Here is a 21683-nt window from a genome sequence, read left to right as displayed (position 1 = left end):
TGATAAGAATTTGAGTATTGTAGTCGTTTTTAAATAAGGGGGCGCTTCCGACTGTCTTAGTGCTTTTGAAGAATTGTTAGTTCTTTTGTACCGATCTATGGTGAGTTATTGGTTTCAGTATACATTTTTGTGGGACTAAATGTTATATTATCAAAATAAAAAATTGTCTCGAAAATTATTTATAATAAATAAGATAAATTCAAAATAATATTATTTACCATAATTTTAGTTACAAAATTAAATTCTTTGAATATACATACAAATTTGTGCGAAAAAATAAATAAGTTTATAAATAGACCCATACCTTATACATATTTTTCTATAAGCGGAGATAACTGGTTTAACTTATTTAAGTTGGCTATATGAAAAGCCAAAAACCCACCTAGTATGATAATATGGGCCCGTTTGAAATATTTTAAAAAATGTAATTTATAATTTAAAATCGAAAAGTGTCATATAGGTGATTGAACATCATAACTTATAAGTTAATTAGGCGTTTGAATAATTTTACTTATAAGTTACTTATAAATTGTTGAAATGTTTGGTAAATCATAACTTATAAGTATAAATTTTCTTTAAAAATTGTTTTTTTAATATAATATAATCGAATACATAAATAATAATTTTTTAAATGCGTGTGCAACAATCTCTTTGTTAGGTAATGAATTACACACAAGGAGGGTGAATGTGTTTTTGTGTTTTTTATACTTTTCTTGAAGTTGTTAGGTCACACACATTGTAGAAGGGGGTTGAATATAATGTTTAGCACAATCAAATCGAATTAAAGAACACAAATAACAGAAAACAGACTTTATTCAATATAATAAACTCTGTTACATTATGGAACTGTCCTCTCTCAGTTATGAACAAATTATCACGAGAGCTGCTAGGGTTACAATGAATATTATTCTCAATAATGATAACACTTATAGTGTAAACCCTATGTCTTTGTTTATATACTACACAGTTACAAGATAATCACTAATTGATATGAAATATAATTCTGCTTCCTAAAATATATCAATCAGATATCTTTTCTTCCAAGTATTCTATTCTTCATAGAATTCCTTCTTCATGCATATCTCTTCTTGCGTTTGTCTTGATCTTCTTTCCTTTCAATCAGCCGCCTTCCTTATCTGAAAGTCCCCTTAAGTCCTGATATTATCTCCTGATAACTTAAGTTCTGACCACTTAAGTTCTGATATCTTAAGTATTGACTTCAGTATAAGTGCTGATTTCCAGTTAAGTACTGATTTGTCCTATTTAAGTAAGATCTGAAAACTAAACACAAATCATATTAAACATGACATTATCAAATATATCTAACAATCTCCCCCAACTTGTAAATTAGCATAATATACAAGTTTAACAGATATTTAATGATGTCAAAAATATTAAGTACAAATGCATGAGAATTTGACTAGATAACTACAACTTACAGTCCTTAAAGCTTTACCAACTTTAACTTCTGATAACAGCTTCAGTCTGTATACACATCAGAATTTGAGCAGTTGTAGATCTTGACTTGACTTCAATTATTGATCTCTTTGATATTAGGAGTTGTTCTGAGATAGTTCTTTAACAAACATCTCTCAGCATATTTAAGTTCATCAATCATCCTCCTTTTAGCATTCTTCAATTCAACTGTATCTTCACCAATTTGAAAGATAGCAACCCTGAGATCATTTATTCTAGCTTTCCTTATGTCCTGATCTAGTCTGATCAAATATGCCTTGTCAGACTAAAGATTGAATTCCACAGCCTTATAACCCAGAAAGGTAGTTATAATCTTAGCAGAGTTAGGCTTCATCTCAACAATATCAACCTTGTGGTCTCTGTACTTGGGACAGTATGTGCTGTCATATTTTACAGAATAAAGTTTTTTCTGTCTCTGAATTTGAGACTTCAAATAATTTGCAGCACTTTCTGTTAATCTGTTCTTCACTTGAAGTAAGAATAAAAAATGTTCTAGTTCCTCAAAATACTTCAGTGGTTTAGCATTCTCCCTTATGTGGTAAACCCTTCCATCTGTCATGAAATATAACAAGATGTGTTCTTTCAAGAAGGTATGGTAAACCATCTGTACAGATTCAAGCTGATTCAATCTTTCAGGAGTTGCTCCAACACCTGGTTCACTTAAGAAAGTTGGATCATTGGTTGTGTTCTACACTCTTCTTTCATCAGCACTACCCATTCCAGATTTATCTCTTGCTTCCTTTCCTGTAACAACTCTTGCTTCAAAACCACTTGATGCAGTCTTCAAAGGTTGAGTTTGTTTAGATTTAGTGAATCCTGGTAGAAGTAACTTTGAGAATTTAACATGAACAATGTCAGAGGTTTCCTTTAACTTATCTTCTGATATCAAGCTAACTTGAGCTATGTCAGAGGTTGCTTGCTTCAGTGTCATATCAGAACTTACTATATCTTGACTCTGAACAACTTGAGCCATGTCAGAGGTTGTTTGAGAAATCTTCTTTGAAATCAGAGTAAGATTAGCATCTTCAACAAATATTTCTTCGTCCATAGGAGGCACATAAACCTTTACAGGTTCACCAACTTTCTCTTTGCCCTTGGACCTTGGATCTATCTCCATTTGTGATTTGGCCTTAGTTGCCTCAGGATTTGTCCTTTCTTTTATCACAATGCCTTTAGCCTTAGGAAGTTTCTTTTTAATAACAGAAGCTTCAAATTTGAAGTTGACTTTTTCTAACTTAAGTCTAGCTTCTTCTTCCTTTAGACTCTCAAAGTCCATTCCTGGATTTTCTTTCAGAAATAACTGTCTTGAAATCTCCTCATCAAGTTTCAGATGTTCATCAGAACTTATCCTTTTACCAGTATCAGAAGTTATTCTTCTCCCAGTATCAGAACTTATTATTTGACTTGTAGTTCCAGCTTTACTTGATGAAAGACCTTTACCTTGACCATGACCTCCACCCATTCCAGAGTTTCCCGAATCATCTTTTCCATCATCCTTTCCCTTCAGCGTCTTAATAGGTTTGCATTTGGACTTAATTACTTTCTCCCCCTTTTTGGCATCAACAGGTAAAAGAAGAGAGAAAAGCAATTTCACTGAGGATTGGATCTCATTGAGTTGATTTTGATGAGAAGCTTGATTCTTCAAAATTTCATCAATCTGTGCCTGTTGCTTCTCCTGAGTTTTCTCAATGTTGGCAATTCTGTTAAATGTAGGTTTGTAAAAACATTTTCTTGTCCAGCTTGACAACCGTATCTTGCTGATTTAAGGATTCTTGAATCTTGTCCACCTTGGCCTAAGTTACAGATTGTTGACCTTGAAGGTGCCTTGTACTAAGTGCAGTAACTCTTAGCTGTATCTTGAAATCATCATTGACTAGCATCTTATCAGCTTTTTTCAAGTGCCCAGCAAGAATCTTTTCAGAAGGAACAAAACTAACTGAGTTCCATTTTTTAGTCCACTTCTGTCCTCGATGAGTTTCACTCCAAGGTACTGGTGCATCTCCTCTAACAAACTTTTTAACTAGTTCAGCTTTTGAAGGAACTTGTAGAGGTGCATGTCCAGAAGGACCAGCTACATCATCATCTATATTCGTAGCAACATTACCAGTATCATCAACATTTGCAGCATCAGAACTTACAGAGTCAACATCATCAACATCCTCTGATAAAATAACAGTATGAGAGGCTATTGAGGCTTCAACATCATCTTCTAAGTGCTAATCTCCAACTAAGTTCTGATCAACATCCATATTCTGATGCTCACCTAAAATCTGATCTTCAGTATCTAGATGCAGAGAAGGTGTTGTAGGCAATTCTGGATTAAAATCAGCATCAAGAAGTGGTGTTGGTGGTGGAGTGATTTGAGGAGGTGGAGCTTCTAAGTACAAGACTTCAGGCACAATCAGGTCGTGAATATCAATCTCAGCACTTGTGCCTGGGTCTTCAGTAGGTACTGGATGAATTACAGGAGACACAAGAGGTGTAGATACTCTGTCTTGAGCAGTTTCCTGAATTGGTGACAATGGAGATGTAGATGCAGTAGCTTCAGTAATTGGCTCCTTTGAGACCAGAGATTCCTGATCTCCTTCCTTAGCTGCTGCTTCCTCATCCTCTGAACCTGTCTTAGCCCTATCCCTGTGAGCCCTCTGTTTCTTGTATCTCTTTGAAGGTGGAGATACCTTGGGAGTTTCATCAGAATACATCCTTCTAAGCCTTTTGAGAAGCTTAGAACCCCCAATTCTAGTATCCTTCTGAGAAGAGACAATCTCAACTTCTTCAACAACAGGTTCTGATACTGGAACCTGTTCCTCACTATCTGACTCATTTCTCAGAACAATCCTCCTTCTCTTCTGTTGTGTCTGAGGTACAGTCTTTGTCCTCTTAGGTTTGGAAGATGAAGGCCTCACAGGATGTGCTGATGGTGAAGGTTGAGATGACTGTGATGGTTTGAAATATGTCCTGATGGAGGGTTGAGTAGGTTGAGGTTAAGAAGTTTGAGGTGTTGATGTGGTATGTTCTGATGGTTGTTATGGTTGGGATGTGTTGGTGGGTTGAACATCAGGGTAAACAGATCTGTAGGTGTGAGGATCAGCATTTACCAGGATCTGTTTTATAGACTGAGGTATTCGTAAGGGTCTAACCACTTTCTTCTTAAGGTCAACATTTAACAAGTCATTAAAAGCCCTTTTTGCAAGCTTAAAGGGTGGAATTAAATCAGTGTTAGGTTGGGGTTCATCAGCACAACATAAATTATATATAAGATGACAGAATCTAGCAAAGTATACTACATTTCTATCCTCTGTCATCTTATCCCCTATGAAACCTAGCACATCACTTGCAAAATCAAAGAGAGTTTGATGAATAAGAGCATACCCTATTTGCTGACTCATAATTGGAATGACATCAAAGTTTGAGCACTTATTGGCGAATGCCTTAGTGATACAATCGAAGAAAAAGCTTCATTCCTTCCTGATATTTGCCCTTTTCAACTGTCCAAGCTTGCCCAAACTCTTCTCATAACCCAAATTGGCCATGAGCTGCTGTAGAACAGGGTCCTCCATTGTTAAAAATGTACAGCCTTCTGGTAAGTGGAGAGCTTTACGAACTGCTCCAGGAGTAACCACGTGCTCAACATCATTCACTTCAAAAATGATACTTGGAGTACCAGTAGCACCAGCATCATAAAAAATCCCAGTCCGCCAAAATGTCAGAACTTGTTGGCTTGAAATATGTTGAGGTTGGGTCAAGGCATACCCAATCTCACTATTTGCTAGAAAATCTTGCACAAAGTGCAAATCAGATGGAGTTTCAGCCTTGTTCAAGATTGCAGCATAGTTGTTAGGTACAAACTTGGCTCCATCTACAATCAAATCCTTGGGTGCCATGAGAAATAAGTGAAAAATTAGGTTGCCTGTAAGGTGTTTGATAAAATGTTTGTATGATAAATCGTCAGTAGTTGGGAGAGAGTATAAGAGTAAAAAGAGAGAGATATGGTATGAAAGTGAATAAAAGATTTTACAATCTTTTCTCTCTTTTACTTATACATGAAAAAAAATAGCCGTTGTGACACCTGACAAACATGCAGCAGTAAAAGATAATTAATGGGCACGGGTATTCAGTAATTATTACTTATCACATGCAGTTTTCAAGGAAAAAAAACTGTTCCACTAACCAAGTAATCCCATTAATCAAGGACGTTCAATTTTGTTTAAAATTTTAAAAAACTGTTCCCACTAAATAAATAATATGGAATTCCTTCATAGAATTCCTTCTTCATGCATATCTCTTCTTGCGTTTGTCTTGATCTTCTTTCCTTTCAATCAGCCGCCTTCCTTATTTGAAAGTCCCCTTAAGTCCTGATATTATCTCCTGATAACTTAAGTTCTGACCACTTAACTTCTGATATCTTAAGTACTGACTTCAGTATAAGTGCTGATTTCCAGTTAAGTACTGATTTGTCCTGTTTAAGTAAGATCTGAAAACTAACACAAATCATATTAAACATGACATTATCAAATATATCTAACAGAAGTGTTTATGGTTATAAACAAAATAAATTAAATCTTGTAGTGAGATGTGTTAATACTGAAATTAAACAAATAATAACGGTGAACACAAATCTTTCAAAACTTACTTAATTTTATATTAAAATTAAAAATGTTTTGATATAAAATTTCTAGACTCTTTGTTGCTAAAGAGCTTAGCTTCTTCCTTGAGAGAATACAAGATTTCTGATTAAATTGTTACTTCTGACAAAGGACCAGTGTTAACTTTATATGATAGTTAACTACATGTTTACACAGTGTGTAATAAGAGACTATTCACTTTAGTAAACTGTCACTAATCATTTTCATTTTAGGAAAAACATATCTTCCATTTCTGGCTTAACATATCTTTGCATCCTGTGTTAACTTTGATCTTCCTTTGTCAGTTAATCCTCACCCTTGATCTTGCACACCTCAAGTTGCCTTTTGTACATTTGTCAATCCAACTGAGTGGATTGTTTGTTGATTGTTAATCTTGGATATTGAACTAGTATGCACTTTGTACTTTGAGTTTTACCTCGAGATCTCCAGTTTGATATATATAGAGAACTTGACATCTCGATAAGTATATTGGCTTATCGAGATCTCTCATTACTTTATAGTTATTTTGACTTATAGAGATCTTTGAGTTCTCAAAAAGAGAATTTAGCTTGTCGAGGTCTCTCAACTTCATGTCTTCACTTTGATTTATCGATATCTCTGATTTCTCTCGTGGCAAATAGACTTATCGATATCTCAAAGATCTCCAGAGACATTTTGATTTGTCGATATCTCAGAGATCTCTAGTGACATTTTGACTTGTCGATATCTCTAGAGTTCTCTGATGAAAAAATGACTTGTCGATATCTCCAATCTTTATCTCTTCAATTTGGCTTGTCGATATCTTTGAGTTCTCTAATAGCGTTCCCGACTTCTCTATAAGTCATTCTGAAGTTCTGGAATGACTTCTCTATAACACTAAATATGTGCTTGTAGAGATCTTAACTTAGAACATTTTTCTCAAAACAAAATTATTCAACTTCAAATTTCTTCATAATTCTTCTGAGGCATGATCTTATTGATCTTCTTCTAGATAGAATTCTGAGACTTGATACAGTTTACAGAAAAAGACTTCAGTGTGTTCTTTGACATTTTTACAGACTTCAAATGTTACAATATAAAATGCAAACTAAGATTACAATACAACTTACCTAGGGTTGTCAATTTGACTTAGCCTTGTTATCGTACAAGCATGTCTTGCACAACACTCTTCAAAATGTAAAGAAATGAGGGGAATAATTGATTATCATATCTAAACTATTTATTAATAAACGAAACCATATATAATTTGGTACTAAAAGTATCAAAATATCAAATTTTGGTACTAATCCAACATAAATTGACTTTTATTCTCTATAAAAAAATTTCAACACAAATTGACTTTTATTTTTTATAAACTTTATTTTCTATTTAATATTGATATATTAATTTCAATCCGTGTTTCGCATGAATTATGAATTCAATTCTCTACAAATATTAATTCAGAAGTTTTTAATTCCGGGTTTGTGTTTTGCACGAGTTATCAATTATCTATACTAATAAACTAAATTATGTTTTTTAAAAATACGGAAATACCAAATTTTAGTACTTCTATTTTCAAAAATTTTATGTAATTAAATCTTAACTAACATAAATTAACTTCCACTCCGTATTAATTTTGTTACACTTCAATTTTTATTTGTTAGTGTACATTCAATCGTAGATTTACTTTTAAATAATCGTATTAATAAAAGTTAACATGTTAGATTTATATAAGTAAATAACTAGATGCATAATTAGAATTATATGGTGAAATTTCGGAATTACACCTAACTTCAATTTTTTTAATTACATAATTTAATAGCATTATTTATCACATTTTAATCTGTATTCTATACGAATTATGAGCTTCAATTTTATGCAGATAATAAATTGATATTATTTTTAATTTCGGGAACAGGTTACTAACTAGTAAGTGTTAATAAGTAATTTAGTTGTTTGGATAAGTGTTAATTTATAAGTTATTAAATATTTTTACAAGAAAAACATAAAATGATATATTTAAATTTAACAAAATATTATTAATGCATAATTTAAATAAAACATTTTAAAATTAAAATCATTTATATTGTATCAAGCGTTCATGATAACTCGTGTTCATACTTTAGATTTAAAAAACATTAAAATAGACCATAAGTTAGAATGGAAATGAAAATGTGAGGGTTGATTCACTTTCATCATATATCTCAGATATGATCATTTTAATCACTATTTTTTATTTACCCAGACACTCCTTGCAAAGTAGAAACAACTTTTGCCTTGTATAAATGTCAAATGTGAGCTCCCAAGAAGACACTAATATGTACTACTTTTTTTGTTGTGGTTTTTTTTAACTATACACACCTATTAAGAATTGTGACTACAAGATTTTTTTCATCATTAACATAATATTTACAACTTACCCTTCATCTGTACTTACTATCATTAATACTAATACGTTGGAATAGTATAAATTTGTTGGTAAACAAGGATACATAGGTAAAAAAAGAGATATACTTATCTTAAAAATATAAAAACGACACTTAAATTGTAATTCAGACTATACTTGAAAATGAAATGAAGGAGGGCATGTTTTATCTACAAGTAACAAGCCTTTTAGATGGCTTCAAAATATGATATGAAAATCATAGTAACAAGTAATCTTTTAAATGAATCAACATAATTATAAATCAGCAAAGATGCTGTAGGTTTTCGAATCTACAACTATAAGCCTTACTGAAGAGACTGTTGCCGCAACAGCCAAGCAACTAAAAAAGATGACATTGAGCCAGTGCCAGATCTTTGATAAAGAACTTAATTCGTGCTTCTTAGCAACTACGTACATGTGGTTGGCAAGTATAAACGTTAGGGGAAATGTGCTGATAGCCCCTGTGAGACTAATGAAGTCTCCGATAAAAGGCAGTATAGCAGCCACGAATGTTGTAAGAGCCAAATAAGCTCCTCTCACCATAACTCTGAATGACAAGTTGCGGAACGCCAATGCACTTCCTTTAATACCATACCTTGTGTCCAAATACTCATACATTGGACTTGCAAAAATCTGCAAACAGATTAGGAAGCTTTAAGTGTTGCACTGACAATACAAAAATATTTTTTGAAGAAAACTCACACAAGAGCCATAAATGTATCCTGGATAAGGTAGGCGGAAATCAAGACCAGAGACTTAAAGAAATAGTCGTGAAGGAGCTACATGTTTCTACAGGAGTAGGAAAAGTGTGTGAGTCTTACATGCAAAGCAATAACAGTTTGCAGGAAGGCAGCAACATTGGCGGCCGTTTTCACCCAATCCGGGCCACTAACACTGTTGAGTAGATAGGAAGATGAATCCGATCCATAGGCCCAATATCCAACAAAAGCAACAGCATATAGAGGCAAAACACCTATGATGAACTGAAAGTAAAGACCTTTCATCATGTTCTTTACCACAGGTTCTCTCACAGTTGCCTGTTTCAAAACAATTGAAATAACTAACTGATGAGCAAAGAAAAACTTATGCATTTCATTTCTTTCCAAAGGAAGTAAATTACACGATTCAAAGCAAGATAACAGATAGAAGACAATTCAACTGCATCTTGGATTATTTTCTTGCCGAGTGGTAATGTGGACTGCATGTGTAGCAAATTACTAAGTATTGCTAAACTTATTAAAATATTAGTTTGCCTTTCTGCCTACAGATAGCAGGCTTTGACAAAAAGGTATTCATATTAGGACAGTAAAGAAGAATGATGCATTAATCGCTAAACGGGAATGTCTCTGAGTTAATCAAATATCAAATGGCAGAAATTTTAGAGGTAGTCAATAATAATGTTATAATTACTGATCAAGATCTCTCAGTTTATTAGCATAATCCGCATCAACTTTTAAGTAAAGTCTTAGTGGAACACGTTCTGTACAAAGGATTTCTTATGAGAACTGTACCTCTGGGATTTATTACAATGTAAACATATCAAACTCATCCAGAAAAAAAAAACGAAAAAAACCTTCTGACATATTAGGATCATAATTGCCTGGATATCATTAATATCATTTGAGAAAAATAATATTCCTGGTAAGCATCTTATTTTAATAGATCAAAACATAATGTATTGCATTATCATATGTCAAGGATTAATCTGTTCCCTACCTGTATTTCTGGAAGCATTCCTGTGTTGAAAGCAAAAACGAGGCTCGACATTCCACCTATAGTTGTAAATACCTTGTTTATCTTTGATCCAGGAATGTCATAATCTCTAGGCGGGCTTCTACTTCCTGCAAGAGTTTACAATCTACTGAATTGCTGAAAGTACATTAACAGCAACTTGATACTTCATTGCATTGGTGATTTTGCTATAATTTTGATCTTAAGCAGAAATTACTATTTTTAACAGGAGATAACATTTATTTAGCACACCAAACATTTATGAGCCAATGATAATCAAGTTTTTTTTTCAATTATATCCAGATTCAAGTCGTTATACGGTAAATTTTCAGGAGAAGCATCAATTGGTCATATGTAAAGTCATTATATTTGTTTAAGAACGGTTTTCCCAAAACGTATAGACCTTAAAGCCCCTGAGCATATGACGGGTTTACAACAACATAGGGCCTTAAAGATCCTGCTTAGGGTAACTAAAACCTACATCTACCAATATAGCATTTAATTTGTTTGGTTTGGTCTCTTCAATATGAACAGAGACCATACGCACATCAATCCTAAAATAAGACAGTTTGGCCAGTTGATGACATGAAACTGATACATATAGGAGTACATACCATCTCTAGCTGACAGTACAATCGCGACAACAATGTAGATAAGGCTAAAGAGTGTTGAAAATCCCAGCCAGACCCTCAAAGCTGACAGATGCGGGGTTGCAATTGCAAACAAACCACATGTGAAGCCAGCAATGATAATGAAGTAGGGGAGCTTCATGGTATGTTCATCCGTGTAAAGAACATAAATAGCCTGCATATATATCAAGTGATTTTTCTTAAGAACTTCTGGAGGTAGCTCATCAAGTGCAAGATCACTAGCATACATAATAAGAGAAAAATAAAAAATAAAGGACTTGATAGGAAAAGAAATATAACATATATTTAAACAAACATTAAAATATAACTTGGTATATTTTTTAAACTACAATTTCTACCTTGAACTTACTTTTAGAGCCTGACCAGCCAAAATGACAAATCCAACATTGATCATAAAAAGATTAACATATTGCATCGCCCATGTAAGAGCATAAGCTCTCTTTCCTGCAAGAACGATAGTCTCATCCAAAGAGAAGATGCCTAACATACAATATGGTTTTCGAGTAACAAATTGGAACACAATATACTCATACCATATATAAATCCTGCAAGATCTCTATATCTAATGTGCCTCTTTCCACCGAATTCATGGAGCCTGGCAATCAGAACATTTGCATACAATGATATAGCCGTTGCTGCAATTAGACCAATGACACCTCCTGCCCAACCAAGCGGAACCATGACTGCAGCAGAGTAGCCTAGAACATATGCACTATTGATACCGGTGGTTAGGACGAATCCTACTTGTAACCAAGAATCTACAAAATTTCAACAGGGGAAACATTCTTAATAATAAAAGTCAATGCTGTTAGCTTCTCATTAGCCGAATATATACACTCATCTAATATTGGAGCAAATCCAGTGCACATAGCTAAAAGTGGTGCTATAGCTAAAATATTTAACTAAATATAGAACTACTGAATCCAGTGCATAGCCACATGAATCTAAAGTAGGAAAATAAAAGAGAAGCAAACATGGCTCAGTTACACCAGAAATAGAGATGGCATTATCAACATATTGAAAAGAGGTGGGAAATTAAAATATAGCTATTTATGCCCTATCTCTCAACTATTGTGTGCTGAACCTTGCTAGTTTAGACGCTTCGTATGACATGCCGGCTTTGCGTAAGTTAGCTGAACCTGCAAGGCTGCAAGTGCTTTTCAAGGAAACATGTGCTTAGGCTGTATGGAGAATTATTGAGAAAATTAAGAGAGCTTGTTTACCAAAAAAAGTAGATCCTTTACTTCTAGAGTTCTAGTTCAATTATGAATTTGATAACACAAAATTCTCTCTATAATGCACGAACCAGATACCACACAAGAACTTCAATAACATCTCTGTCACTGTTACATATATAACTTGTAGTAGTTTATAGTTTGTTCTTGCAGGAAAACATATGACCTGAGATCACACAAGTGTACAAAAACTTTTGGCTTTCTCACAATTGCATACATCAGGGGCAAGCCAAATTGCATGTGTAATAGAATATAATGGAAGAGTTGGTCAAGTTAAAAAATTTATGTACTGATGTTTCAAAACTAATAATTGGTGTTAAACTTATATGTTAACAAAAATCAGCTGTGTAAATGAAATATACTAATAATTATAGCGATGTTAACAGTGGCATTGAATTTGTTCTAAGCAACACATCTAGTAAGTAACAGTAATCCTATTGGGACAAACAAACCAATCATACCAGCTTTAGTAATTCCATACCACATAAACCTTTAGGAAAACCTATGGACCATTTGTTTGATAAAATTCTAACCCCATTAACAAAAATGAAAATAAGATTGTACAAGAAAATTGCAATAAAGTTATATTAGAATCTCATTTCCATTTCTATTAACCATGTTAATATCCCATTATCCAAACGGCCACATAACTTCATATATAAAAATATAAGCTACAAAACGCAGCCAAAAATTTTAAAACTGAGATTTCTATGTTAATCTGTATTATAGTCAAGATCAAAACAAAAGAAGAAATAAAAAACATGAATGAGAGTGAGAAAAGTCAACCTTGACTAATCTGATGAGCTGTGTCAGGTATTTCAACCGAAAAATGCTCTCCGGAGTGCACTTCCGGGTGAACTTCGGTGGTGGTATCTTTAGATTCTCCCATTACAACTGAATCCAGATACAGAGCACTCTGTGATTGTATATTTATTATATATAGACACAGACACACACACACACTTTACAATTCGTCAACGTGTGGGCATGGACCGTGGAATTTAAGAAACCAGAAAGGGAAAGTTGAAAAGCAAAACAGAAGAAAAATTAGAGTACGCAATATAAATTTCAGTAATCTTTAACAATTTTGTATACTTTGGTTATTTGGTTATGTCGATCAGTCAAATTCAAATGATTTGCAGGAATTTCGTCAATAATTTTTTTTTATATTATTATTTTTTTATCATACTAATAACGTTAATGGTTCAAATCTCATTAATGATAAATTATTTAATTTTTACTAAAGTAAAATATTTAAATTTTAAATAATTTAAAATATAAAATCAATAAACTATTAATAAGGATATATACAAAAGTGGTATAGATTTGGTTTGTGTACAAAAATAGCCAATTAAAATGTGTTATTTGAGGAGCAATAACTCCCTGGCAATGTGCATGTGGGAACAGCTGAAGGTCAAACTTATCAACATATCTCTATCATTGTTGCCTGATCATTATTTTATGTGCCATTAGCCTATTTGTTTAGATGTGAAACCAAGAAATTTGGAGCAAATCAATTATTTTCAATAGTTTGAACAATCGAAATAACTAGTACATTCTTCAGCAAAGTTAACTAGGATTATGTCAATCGAACGCCGGTCTTATTCACTATACCATACGTAATATTATAGAGTGCTAAGATACTTGTAGATTTTACAAAATATCGGTTTCCCCACACTCGAATACGTACATGGTATATAATTTCCTGTTTTTTATGGGTGTGGTATATTAACAGTGATGCGCTGCTATTCACTCGGATAGTTTGATTTATGTTTAATGAGTTGGTTTAACATTCACTTAAGACGAGTAAATCATGTAATATCCGGCATATATCGTGTAATTATTTTTCTATTAAATAATTATTGTATGTGTTCAGTATCTATTCTGGGAGTTAATTGTTAAATGTTATCTGTATTTGGATATTCAAAAATATTATTAATTGAGTATTTTAATTTTTATATGTCCAAAATAAAACATAGATAATTGTCATATCTTCCTAATTATTTTTATGTTGATTTATGGATTTATAAGGATCATATGAAATTTATAAAATCTTTTTTCGAGTATTTAAAATCTATTTTACAAAAACGGGAATCAATCGACGTCATCCGTTGTTACGTTTTTGGAATCCGAAACTCTTCCGAGAACTCCTTCCTAACCTAATTGTAATATTCCGAGCATATTCCATGTTTCGACTTTTTCGATCCGGCGTACGGTTTGTTCTGCGCGGGTCCCGGCGCAACATTTTCGATACAATATTCGTTTCGGTAAATCAATAAAACCCGTATTTTCGATAAACGGGAGCTTTTTATTAAACTATCCCAATTATCACTTCGTAGTACGTGTAACCAGGCGCTGAGACCAAGACCGCAGTACAAATTGTACTGATTTGGATAATTATCCCGAAAACCGATACCGTTTGGATCAGTTTTTATAAATAAACGTACCGTTTTATATCCGGAATGAACCAACGGGATACTAATTTTCCGTAATTATAAATAGCCTTTTTCCGTATTTTATTTCGTATCAAAATCATTTGCAGATAGTTAATTATATAATTTTCAGAGAAAAACCCTAATTACAAAAAACTGTTTTAAGAATCAAACAGCAAAACGAAGGCGTTACCGATCTCTGTTTTCAAAGCTTGAGTAACCAAAACGAAGGATTTGAAGTGTTCTATCAGATTCTGAGCTTTGTTTCACTGCAGAATCAAAGGTTTATTTTCTGGAAATTTATTTATTTTCGAATTAAATTTATTAAAAATATGAATTTTTGTTCGGATGATTGTTTGTATGATTTGATGACTGCATGTTGTAGAGCTTGTTTTCCTGTTGATTTTGATATATTATACGTCTGATTTGGAGTTCAATAACATGTTCAAATTTGAGTTTGATTTTCGAATTTTAAAATTAGGGTTTATAACCCGTATGAATGTTTTCAATTGAAATTTGGGGGTTTTTGATTTAGGGGTTATTAGCTGTTGATTTATAGTGGGTTGTGTTCCTTATGAAATTTGCAATCGATTGGTATATAGCTCGTTAACAGAGGATGTCTGAATCGAAGGGAGTTGTGTTTTTAAAATTCACGATGTTCGCCGGAAACCGGCGATGTTCTTGGCCAATTTCCGGTCAAGTCTGGGGTTATTGATGAATTTTGATTGCAGATATAGATTCCTGGTGTTGTGTAGTATTGATCTGGAGCTTGTGGTGGTGGGAGGATGACGGAGTCAAGTTCTCCGGTCACCCCCGACATTTTCCGGCGACTGGAATTGCAAAAATTGCAGTTTGGTCCCTATACTTTTGAAAATGATGAAGTTTGGTCCCAAGGGTTTTCAGACTTTGCAAAAATTGGATTCCTGTTTTAAAAATGTTTAAAAATCATATTTTCTATTTATTTTTATTATAAAATTCGTTTTTAATTTCTGAAAATTCTAAAAATTAGTATTTTAATTCCGAAAATTATTTTTAATTCAGAATTAAATCTGAATTAATTAGTTAATTAATTTCAGTTAATTTTAATCGATTAATTGGTCAATTAATTTGGAAATTAATTGATTAATTGATTTAATTAATTATTAATTGATTTTAATTAATTATTTAATTAGATATAATTACTTAAAAATGATTTAAAAATTTTGAAAAATAATTTCGAGATTTAAAATATTATTCTAAATTATTTTCAAGGCTCGATAATTAGTATAAAATTGTTTCGGAGCCAGAATTGGCCAACCGAACCCTGTTTATTAACCCGAAATTGATCCAACGACCCGTTTTAATTCCGAAAAATGTTTTAAAAATCATTTTAAATACCCGAAAGCCTATGTATGACCCGAGACTTCTTTATAAATAATATATCATTGAGTACGTGATGTATTATGTGCTATATGTGACTTATTAATTAACTATCTGTCTATATATTCAGTGTTTACTTGATTATTACATAACTTTCAATCCGTTAATCGGATTTGGGTAAAACGAAGGGTAGATAGAAGTATGTGTTGAATAGAACTCTATGAGTCGATTATTGATAGATGTTTATGATATGTGAGCAGAAGAGGCAAGGCGTAGGAAAGGGAAACAGGTAGTTGAGGAGTAAGACGATTGTGATTGGAAGCGAGTGCAGTGTAGTAAGCTAATACCAGGCAAGTGTTCTGAACTTTCTCGAGATATTGTGGTACTTGATAATCCTGTGATATTGCAAGTGCTTTGAAGCACATAAACCTAAACCCTGATTCCAGTTATTGATCTTGAGCCGTAACTTGATTCTTTCTAGACCATTGATTGTTGTATACCCAAACACGAACCACGAATCTACGATACTACTCCACAAATACATACAAACTAAATACCAAACGCTGAACTGAATTACTTATATACTCAATCCATGATATCTTATGCTTTGAAAGACCAAATCCTTGAAACCCTGAAACATTGATTCCTTTGTTATCCAATTCTTTCATTACCCAGCATTTAAGCTTTGAAATTACTTTATTGATCCTTACAAGGATTAAAACCCTTTCATTATTAAACACTCATTGTTGTTAATGATTCTGGTAATTGTTTATTATTGCTTATTCAGCTATTATATTAGAATTGGATTGTTTTTATAAAATTGTGGACCAGATTCATGGTCAGACCATATAATGGTCAAGTTAGGCCAATGTGTGCCTTGGATCCAGTAGTTAGAGCAATGCTGTGTGCCTTGCTCGGGGTTAGTGCGTGACTGATCAACAGCCTAACCTTGATTTTTTTTAAATTAAAAGTATAATATCCAATTCTAAATCATAATCCATTGTTCACTTGATATCATAATCATGTTCTATTGATGATCATTATTCTCAGTTTTGTCATTGTGACTTGCTGAGCTAGTTAGCTAATTTGTGCGATGTTCTTTATATTCTTTCCAGCTAAAAAGGAACCAGTTGGTAACGAGGATCCCCAGTCCAGCGCGAGAGCTAGGGGTTCAGGTTGAGAAAGCTGAGCTAGTAGGCTTCTTTTGGAATAATTTAAGTCTATAAAAGTTTGTAATAAAGTTTAATACTCAGTTTGAGTTTGAATGATTGGGATTTGAATGGTATGTAATATAAGTAGATGTGTGGCTTGTGTGCATACTTTAGCCTGTTGCGATCCGTGGTAGTTGGTAAATAGGGTCACTGCATATTATTGTTATCTTCACTATTGTTATAAGCAGGTTATAAATAAGGTATGTGTATGTGTGTGTGGACCCCAAACTTCTGACCCGGGTTTGGAAGGCGCCACAGGTTTGGTATCAGAGCTACATGATTATAAGTCACTGACACAAGCCTAGGTTGACGGGAATGGGTAGAGGGTTAGGATTAGAAGTAAGGAATAGAAAGATAGAACATCGAGAGGTTGAGTGCTTCGGTATATCAGGTATTAATGTAATTCGCGTTATGAGTTGAGATTCTGATATTGCGATATGATTTCAGATAGCAGCGATGGCCGACTCTTTTATTCCCGTATCAGCTGATCACTCAGAGCCTTTAGTTGGAGTGCCGTCTTCGGATCCACGTCCTGTTATTCCACCAGTGTTGGCTATACTACCTCCACCTGTATTGCAGCCCGTACCATTGCAGGCTATTCCACCTCCAGGCATGAGGCCACCTGTCAGAGGACCCCCATCTGCTGATTCAGGCTTTACTAGTCATTCAGTCACAGGAGTACCTTTCCAGTTCTCTTCCTATCCTGTCCCATATCATCAGTTTGAGGCTTGCCTTATGGAGCAGCGATTCCTACAGGGTCAGATCCAGGAGTTATTGCATATCATGCGTACCAGAGAGATGGGGAGTGGTGAGAGGCGACTTAGGGAGAGGCTCCAGGCGTTTCGTAGAGCAACTGCTGTGAGGATTGCTGAGGCTACACATGAGGACATCACTTCTGATTTCTTAGTGGAGTGGGCTAAGTGGGTTCTAGAGGAGCTTGAGGAGATTGGAGGTCCAGATTTGCCATGAGCCAGAGATTTAGAGATGGATATGCTGAGCAGTGTTGTGATGGTTATATAGTATGTACAGTAGTGTGTAGTGTGTATCAGTAGACTTTTGAGTTGTCTTTATAGACTAGCTATGCTGACCAGTGAGTAGGTTGTTGTACCCTTTTGCTTTTACTTCCGAAGCGTCTTTACGCTTGTACTACCTAAAAATTTTGATCTATATATATCAGTACCTTTTTCCTTTCCAGCACTGTCATTTATTTTATTGCACCTATTTTACCTTACCTTATCTATTGCACCAGTTATACCCCTGTGATACCATGTACCCTGTTTTCCATGACTGTTTATATTCTGTAAAGAAGCATGCAATTTACTTAGTTACAACTGTTTTCAAAAAGAGATACCTCTATTTTACAAAACTTTTCTTTTATACAAAGATTTGATTCAAAAGCTGAATAAGTTGTTTGATTCTTTACAGAAAATGCCTCCCAGAAGAAATACCCGCACCAACACCCAGAATGAAGGAACCAACAACAATAACAACCAAGATGATATAAACCTAAATGTGAACCCAGGACCCATAGACCCAGCAATAGCCCAGATTCTTCAAATTTTGGCCCAACAAACAGTTCACCTGGCACAACAACAACAAAGGCAGACCAACCCCCAGGTAACTTTCAAAACTTTTCAGGCAGTAAACCCACCAGAATTCAAGGGTTCCTTAGAGCCAATTGAAGCAAATGTGTGGTTAAAGGAAATAGAGAAGGCATTTGCCTTAGTGAAAGTAAAGGAGGAACATAAGGTTGAGTTTGCAAGTTACTATCTGAAGAATGAAGCCACCTATTGGTGGGAGATGGTGAAGACATTGGAAGGTACAGATGTTATTACTTGGGAAAGGTTTAAGGAATTGTTTTTTAGAAAAGTATTTTCCTCAGTTTGTTCAGGATCAAATGGAGCTGAAGTTTTTAGAATTAAAGCAAGGGAACATGTCGGTAACAGATTATGAGGGTAAATTTGAGGAATTGTCAAGGTATGTACCGTCGTATATGGATACTGATAGAAAGAAGGCTAAAAGATTCCAGCAAGGTTTGAAACCCTGGATCAGAGGGAAGGTAGCCATTTTTGAATTGGATACCTATGCAGGAGTAATACAAAAGGCTATGATCGCAGAGACAGAGAGTGAGATGTTCCAGAAGGAGAAAGAAAGCAAGAAAAGGAGGGTTGAGGGAAGTGAGGGACAGTCACAACCAGGGAAGTTTCCAAATTTTAAGAAGGGCAAGTTTCATCCAGGGAGAAATTTTAATTTCAGAAAATAGAATGCAGGAGACGGAGGCCAGAGTAACCGTCCAGTTAATACAAATCAGCCAAATCAGTTGAGACTAACTTTTCCAGATTGTCAAGTATGTGGAAAGAAGCATGGAGGAGTTTGTAATAAGTTGAATGTGGTATGTTTTAAATGCAACTAGAAAGGGCACTATTCGAGGGAGTGCCGAAATCAGTCAGCAAGAGAACCAGCAAGTAAGGATCAGCCTATCCGGAATCCAGCAGTAAAGGTTCCAGCCATTGGATTTACGTGCTTTAAATGTGGAAAGCCAGGACATATGGCCAGGGATTGCAAGACATCAGCCCCAGTCAGTAATGCATTAAGGATTATGGGATCTACCCCAGCAGTGAATGAGACTCCAAGGGCTAGAGTTTTTGACATGTCGGTGAAGGATGCGATCCAAGATATGGATGTCTTGGCAGGTACGCTTAATGTGAATTCTTTATGTGCCAAAGTGTTAATAGATTCGGGAGCAACTCGATCGTTTGTTTCACAAGATTTTGTTAGTAAGTTAAATTGTCCAGTTGAGTGTTTAAATGAAATAATGACTGTGGAATTAGCAAATCAAGAACGTGTATCTGTTAATCAAGTTTGTGGGAATTGTGAGATTGAGATTTCTGGTAGTAAGCTTTGTGTAGATTTGATACCATTTAAGTTAGGAGAATTTGACGTTATATTAGGAATGGATTGGTTATCTAAGCACGATGCCCAGATAGATTATCGAAATAAGAAGGTAATGGTGAAGACGCCTGACGAAAGGATAATAACGTTCAAGGGTCAAAAACAAGTAAAGAAGTTTTTAACGATGATTTAAGCCAAGAAGTTACTACGACAAGGATGTGAGCATTTCATGGCATATGTGATTGACAGAAGTCAAGAACCAACAAAACTTGAAGATATTCCAGTTGTGAATGAATTTCCAGACGTATTTCCCGATGAGTTACCAGGTTTTCCTTTAGATAAAGAAATTGAATTTGCGATCGACTTAGCACATGGAACAGAACCAGTATCCAAGGCCCCGTACAGAATGGCGCCTGTTGAGATGAAAGAGCTAGCAAAACAATTGCAAGAGCTGTTAGAGAAAGGAGTAATCAGACCCAGTGTATCCCCGTGGGGAGCCCCGGTATTATTTGTCAAGAAGAAAGATGGAAGCATGAGACTGTGTATTGACTATAGGGAGCTCAACAAGCTGACAATCAAGAACAAGTATCCGTTTCCCAGAATTGACGATCTGTTCGACCAGTTGAAGAGAGCCAAGTATTTCTCCAAAATTGATTTAAGATCAGGATATCATCAACTAAAGATCAAGCCAGAAGATATACCAAAGACAGCTTTCAGAACAAGGTATGGACATTACGAGTTTTTAGTGATGTCTTTTGGATTGACCAATGCCCCGGCAGCCTTTATGGACCTGATGAACATAATTTTCAAGGAGTTTTTGGATAAGTTTGTTATTGTGTTTATAAATGATATTTTAATCTATTCAAAGACGGAAGAGGATCATGCGGAACATGTGAGAACGGCTTTGGAGATTTTAAGGAAAAAGAAGTTATATGCTAAATTGTCGAAGTGTGAGTTTTGGCTACAGGAAGTTCAGTTCTTAAGGCACATAGTTAGTAATAAATGGATCAAAGTGGACCCGGCAAAGATCGAGGCAATTACGAATTGGGAGAGACCGAAAACACCCACCGAGGTAAGAAGTTTCTTAGGATTGGCGGGATATTATCGTCGATTTGTTCAAAATTTCTCGAGGATTGCCACACCATAAACAAAGCTTAAACGAAAGAATCAGAAGTTTATATGGAACGACAAATGCGAGGAAAGTTTTCAGGAGTTGAAGCGACGATTGATCACGGTACCTGTTTTGTCACTTCCAGGTGATCAAGGGAATTTCGTAATTTATAGTGATGCTTCTCACAAAGGATTAGGATGTGTTCTAATGCAGCACGAAAAGGTGATTGCGTATGCGTCAAGGCAATTAAAACCACACGAACAGAAGTATCCTACTCATGATTTGGAGCTAGCAGCCATAGTTTTCGCTTTGAAGATTTGGAGACATTATTTGTATGGAGAAAAGTGCGAGATTTTCACGGATCACAAAAGCTTAAAGTACATATTCACACAGAAGGAACTTAATATGAGACAAAAGAGATGGTTAGAGTTGATCAAAGACTATGATTGCTCGATTAATTATCATCCCGGTAAAGCGAACGTAGTAGCAGACGCATTGAGTCGGAAGGAAAGGTTGAATGTGTTATCAGTACCTGAAGACATATATAAGGAATTTCA

At 34.6% G+C, this 21683-nt stretch overlaps 1 protein-coding gene across 1 annotated transcript; it reads right to left on the bottom strand.

Moving 5' to 3' along the window:
- Window positions 1-8620: 8620 nt before the first annotated feature.
- LOC141724421 (proline transporter 2-like) lies at window positions 8621-13195 on the bottom strand. The gene is made up of 7 exons (XM_074526573.1): window positions 12908-13195; window positions 11420-11644; window positions 11236-11330; window positions 10851-11040; window positions 10222-10346; window positions 9327-9542; window positions 8621-9138 (listed from the first exon to the last, which is right to left on the bottom strand). The coding sequence occupies exons 1-7, from the start codon at window positions 13008-13010 to the stop codon at window positions 8761-8763; spliced, it is 1332 nt and encodes a 443-aa protein (XP_074382674.1). The 5' UTR covers window positions 13011-13195; the 3' UTR covers window positions 8621-8760.
- Between the last annotated feature and the right edge of the window lie 8488 nt (window positions 13196-21683).

The sequence above is a fragment of the Apium graveolens genome, chromosome 5 (genome assembly GCF_009905375.1).
Source record: "Apium graveolens cultivar Ventura chromosome 5, ASM990537v1, whole genome shotgun sequence".
Taxonomy (NCBI): domain Eukaryota; kingdom Viridiplantae; phylum Streptophyta; class Magnoliopsida; order Apiales; family Apiaceae; genus Apium; species Apium graveolens.
Note: the sequence above shows the minus strand (reverse complement) of the source record. Positions and strands in the feature narration are given on the sequence as shown.

Bases quoted from the DNA above. Each gene is read 5' to 3' on its own strand.
- LOC141724421 (XM_074526573.1), bottom strand. From the start codon at position 13,010: ATGGGAGAATCTAAAGATACCACCACCGAAGTTCACCCGGAAGTGCAC. The intron at 10,347-10,850 runs GTATGTACTCCT...AAACTCTTGCAG, and splicing joins TGTACTGTCAGCTAGAGATG to GAAGTAGAAGCCCGCCTAGA. The intron at 9,139-9,326 runs GTAAGACTCACA...ATCTGTTTGCAG, and splicing joins AAACTGTTATTGCTTTGCAT to ATTTTTGCAAGTCCAATGTA.